At 36.8% G+C, this 5,606-nt stretch overlaps 1 protein-coding gene across 1 annotated transcript in view; it reads right to left on the bottom strand.

Moving 5' to 3' along the window:
* LOC109832858 (phosphoglycerate mutase-like protein 4) overlaps positions 1-5,043 on the bottom strand; it is a 6,977-nt gene extending 1,934 nt beyond the window's left edge. Inside the window, exons 1-4 of the mRNA XM_020400318.1 lie at positions 4,733-5,043; positions 1,961-2,011; positions 1,770-1,880; positions 131-262 (exon numbers count right to left, since the gene is read on the bottom strand). Coding sequence (XP_020255907.1) covers positions 131-262; positions 1,770-1,880; positions 1,961-2,011; positions 4,733-4,990 — 552 coding nt within the window. The 5' untranslated portion in view covers positions 4,991-5,043. The remainder of the gene's footprint in view (positions 1-130; positions 263-1,769; positions 1,881-1,960; positions 2,012-4,732) is intronic.

The raw sequence follows: 5,606 nt of genomic DNA, 5'->3' as shown, positions 1-5,606 counted from the left end.
TTAATCAATTACAAAGAAAAATTTCAGAATTCAGAAGTTAATGCAACTTGATAAGATGAAGCGACAGAAGATTTTCAGAATTCAGAAGTTAATGCAATTTGATAAGATAAAGTGACGATGAAGGACTTACAGGGATTTCTTTATCTCTGTCGTGAGACATAAAGATCTTGTAAGCCACAGGCTTCAGCTTTGCTGCATCACGTAATGTCAGACCCTGAATATCTCCAATATTTCTTTCCCTCAATGCAGTATCTGTTATTACCTGAGACAAAAAAAGAAAATTTTGCAACATATCCACACACAAATCCACTTCCATGCACCTTTCATAATGTCCCTAATCTTCCTTAAGTTTTTGAAAAAAGGGAAAATGCAAAGTTCTCTCTTATGAAGCCGAAGAATACCAAAAACCATAAAATAATTGAAAGGTTTTGTTACTTTCACTATTATTCATTGAACTTTCTAAAGTGCACTATATCAATAACGGAAACAGGAATTAAATGCGCAAGAAGAAAACAATGTCATTTCAGCAAATATTCAGAATGACGCCTTGAATAAAGAAATAAAACTTTTTGGGTTTAACATAGAGTGTCGATAGTCCGGTACCATGAGGTCCCAGACATGGGAACTTTTCAAAATATTGACATGGGAACACGGCTATTTTTTATAGATATAACTAGCAGTGTGCATGTTTATATCTATATGTGCAATACAGCTAATTGATTGATATTTTGATAAGATCAATTCAGACTCTTAACAGGAATTGACATTATTGTGATATAATGACTTTTCGAGTGTCCTTAAATAGTTGGTACATAAAACCGAAAACAAAAAAGAACAACTGATTAACACTGAGACCTTTACTTGCTATTAGAGTTAAAACAGAGGAAAAGGTGAGAATCAGTCGTTTGCCACTAAAAAGAGGCGGGGCATGTTCTTAATAACATATTCAACTCGAAGGTATATTCAGCATGTACCTCTATGATGTGTAATACAAAGTGCTTGGTTTCATATAATGGACCAACAGTATGTACAAATTAAGTTGGCATATGCGCCTCGATGATAATATATGTAAGAACCTACAAAGATTAAACTTCATTGACAGCTCATATTTATAGATAGCAAAAGACCCTAGAAAATAATATTATATACATCTATATAAAATGGAGAATTTTGCAGGTTATAGTTATTTATATATACCTTTGAAAAGTCTATTATTTTCATATTACCTGTATGAAACAATGTGCAAACTGAATTAGCGTTACTATTACCGACTTCTCTGGGTGACATATTTGTGCAGGGGGGACATGTTTGTGAAAATAAAATTTATATCTATTTAGCCGCCATATGTACAAACAACAGTAAACAAATTAACATTATTTCGAGGTAGATGCATTGCACATGCCAATGCAGAACAATGATCTTGTGTCAATGCATGATATATAATCCAACCACTCTTGTGTCAATGCATGATACATAATCCAACTACTCGTGTCAATGTATGATATATAATTTATCTACTCCAACCCATTCCAACAAGCAGGATACCACAAAAAACAAGCAATAACAGAATCCAAACACATCCCATGCCCAAAAAAAGACCAAACCCTAGCCCATCACTGCACACCCGTATGCATAAAGTTCTTAGTTGCAAATCAATCCAGCAGGACGACTACCCGTCTAAGTCATATGCATAGTGGTTCATATGCATAGCAGCACACAATCAGAGACACCAGTGGAAAAAGAAACACTTAGGAAAACATCAGGCATACCTCAGATAGGTTACAAGTGGTTGCTATAATCTGTGCAGTCTCAGAAGCTCGTTTCAAGTCAGATGAATATATAGCAGCAAACGTAGGTTCATTGGACAGTCGAACAGCCACCTTCCAAAATTTTATGTAATTGCGCAGCATTAGAAACAACATGAATATTAGTCTATTAATCTAGAGGAATCTTTCCGTACCGCAGATGCTTGTTTCCTCCCGTTCTCATTTAATTCTGAATCCATGTGACCCTAAGATAGAAAAGAGAAAATATGAAGTGGATATGTAGGCATGTAAATAGGAAATGTAGGTTTTTTTAAATTGTTCATGCCGTTAAGAATGATGATAATGATCCAAAGCCAAATCAAAACATGGAGTCAACTTATCTTAACGATTTAACTAAAACGATCATCACATCAAAGTGAACATATGACTAAAAATGACAATCATGTGACTAAAAAAGACTATCGTGTCCTTTTTAATGTGAACATGTGACTAAAAAAGACAATCATGTCCATTTCAACAAAGATATTACCCGTGAAAGTTTCAGTTCTCATAATTTAGCAAGTTTGGAACTATAAAGACAGACATGCATAGACTCGTGCATCATGTTATCAAGTGCCATTGGTTGTATATAAAAACAAAAGGCAATGATGTACTGGCTAAGATAAAGGGGGCTTAAACTGTTCCTATTAAAAAAATCTCCAACCTGATGAATTTTTGCAATCATTTAGTGGTCTTACTTCTATACCTCAAGTCACCTAAGTCATTCCGCGAACAAGTATATTGCCTTTGATAATGTTGGGACAAGCAATGGACACTGAAGGGCTTGGACTATGGATTGAATCAACTCTTACATCAACCTCTCATAGTCTATATTACAAGGTTACAAAACGTGCTAAGCGGCCTAAGCGTTGAACCTGACCCCTAGAACCTAGGCGGGTCCTAGGCATTTTCTATATTTTTATTTTTATCAGTTATTGATAGTAAATGTCAATATTATAGCAAGCTTAATTGCAACTAGCCAAATTTCTTAAAGTGATGGCGGATGTGGTTTTCTTGAAGGTCGGGAGATGTAGAGGAGGTACTCATAGTTAGGATTTAAATGAGGTTGGAAGATGCAGAGGCTACAATAGATGAAATCATGATCAATGCCAAAGGGGTGCAGTCCATAGAGGTAGACCACACTCCCCTAAGCGCTTTCAAAACCTAGGTGGACACTCTTGGTACCACTTGGAGGTAGGCAGCCAAGGTACCACCTAGGCCTATGCGTACGCCTAGGCGGAGGCTTTTTAAAACATTTCTATCTTAATGCTTCTTCATTACCAAAAGCCACATAGTCTGGAGGGATCCTACATGGATACAAGTTATCCCTCATATAGCTACAGTTAGTATGAAAATGTCCATTCAACTTTTCCATCCATTTGTTAAAGACCTAGAAGGATCCACCCTTAAAAACTAGCTGTAAGAGGGAGGAAAATGTGCATTCCAATTACAAACGTTGTAGATGCAATCTGGTGTTTGGATAGAAATGCTTCTCCGAGTCCATCATCAAAATCACTAAAAAACCTTAATTATGGTCTATCTATTCTGATGTTAATGTCTCCAATGTGCAGTTGCAAGTACATTCATTTCATGTACTACAACAACCACACAATTTTAAAGCATAAAAATATAGCTGCAACAAAGTGTAGTCGTAAATAAAACACTACACTTGCAGCGAATTCCAGCTAACACAAATCTATAAACCCTTCACCCCCATCCTACAAAGCTTTTGCAACAACAATAACATCAAAGTCCCAATAAACCTAATAACCTAAAGGATCCTCAGATTTTTTTATAGCATAAACCAGGGGCAGAGCCATATAGGGCCCAACAGCGCCCTGCCTTTCTGGCCCTCCCCCCAAAATTGAATCTTTGTTTTTTTTTCCGTATATAATCCCTATATGCTTCGGTTTGTTTTTTGTGATCAGAGAGAGATTTTCAAATGGTTTCCGCGATTAGTTCATCGAGCTTGCTTCATGGAAGTAGGATAAAACTACTAGTCACTCACACAAGCCCATAGTCACTGAAGTGGGCTTTTGGACTACTGGTCAGTAAATCGGATGTTACTAGAATTATTGGCTGCTGGCTTCAGCAAATAAGAATTATTAACCATGTGTCCTGAAAAAAATGGCTTTGGCTAGTTAAGAAGAGAAGAGACTATTATATATCTTGTAACATGAAAAAGGCTTTGGTTGATTAAGAAGAGATTATTATGTCTCATAAGTTCTTTTAAAAAATAAAACTAAAAATCAAGGCTAGACGTAGCAGTTGGAGGGATTACCAAGTAAAATCTATTGTTGTTGACTATTAGCTCATCAAATTCTTATATTATTTTTTTTCAAACTAATCCCTCCAATAGCTATTTATATTCTTGAGTGGAGGGCCTAATTTCTAAATAAGTCAAAAATTGGGGGACCTAATAGCAATCTCCATGATTTGAGGGACTAATTGCAAAATGTGAAAGATTTAAGGGGCTAATATGGTGACTCAATTATGGAATGGTTTATTAAAAGAGATCAAGCATCTTCTACTCTCGTGGGCGAGGGTTTAATTATTTTTTGGACCCCCTTGCTGGAATTGCAGGCTTCGCCGCTGACACGTTGCATTGTGTAGTTGCAAGTACATTCATTCCATGTACAACTACAACTACAACTACATGATTTTAAAGCCTAAAAATATAGTTGCAACAAAGTGCAGTCGTAAATGAAACACTATATACTTGCAGCAAATTCCAGCTACCACAAATCTGAAGACCCTTCATCCCCCTCCTACAAAACTTTTGCAACAAGAGCAACATAAACGTCTCAATAAACCTAATAACATAAAGGATCCTTAGATTTTTTTTTTTTTTTTGCATTAACCAAGTTACCAAAACAAGACATCTGAGCACCAAATTAATAAAAAAAAAATCGGAGGAGAAAGAGGACCTGGATGATTTTGGATGCGTTCCAAGAGGTCTCCCCATGGCGAACCACCACGATCTCTGCGAATCCCGGCGGGATCGTGGTTCCGGCGGCGGCGTCGTCGATTGGGGGGGAGGACATGGCGATCTTGGCGACGGCTAGGGTTAGGGTTTGGGATCGAAGGGGAAAGTGGTAGAATGAATGGGGTTGATGGAGTCTGCTGATGTGTTGCCGACGCGAAGGGCTCCAAATTACCGGACTCCCCCCATTAACCAATAGCATAGTGGGTTTTGGGTTTATGATGCTCTGCTGATCTCGGAAGGAATGAGATCTTCAGACTTTCGGGTTTTTGAGAAGGTGGGTTTTATCCGAACCCGAACCCGAACGAAGAGAAATTCCCGGGTTTGGGTTTAATGGCCGGAAATAGTTAAAAGAGCAAACACAACAAAACAAAAACTGTAACTACAATTCTAACCGTCGATCATGTTTGTTTCATGTTTGTTTGCATGGAAGTAGCTATGAAGCAGTTGAATTAAAGAAATTATGGAATATTTATGCTACTTTTGAGAAAAAATGTACATTTGTTTCTCTAGAGATGCTACTTTCGATGCTTGCTTAAAAACTGGCGTGATGCTTACTTGTCATTTCTATTTTTTGAATATTTTTGCTCCCCTCAAGACTCAGAAGTACTTCGGAAGTAGCTGGAATCGAGTCAATTTAGGGTAAAATCTTTTTTGTTATTGCATGGATATTGTCTAATTCTAAATAAAATTCTAAAAAATCCTCTTTCTCTCTCCCTAACAATATTTATAAGTGCTACCAAACAAAAAAGTGAATGAAGTAGAAGAAATATTATTTCCGCTATTTCCAAAATTTTATGAAACAAATAAAAAGATAG

The sequence above is a fragment of the Asparagus officinalis genome, chromosome 3 (genome assembly GCF_001876935.1).
Source record: "Asparagus officinalis chromosome 3, Aspof.V1, whole genome shotgun sequence".
In the NCBI taxonomy this organism is placed as follows: domain Eukaryota; kingdom Viridiplantae; phylum Streptophyta; class Magnoliopsida; order Asparagales; family Asparagaceae; genus Asparagus; species Asparagus officinalis.
Note: the sequence above shows the minus strand (reverse complement) of the source record. Positions and strands in the feature narration are given on the sequence as shown.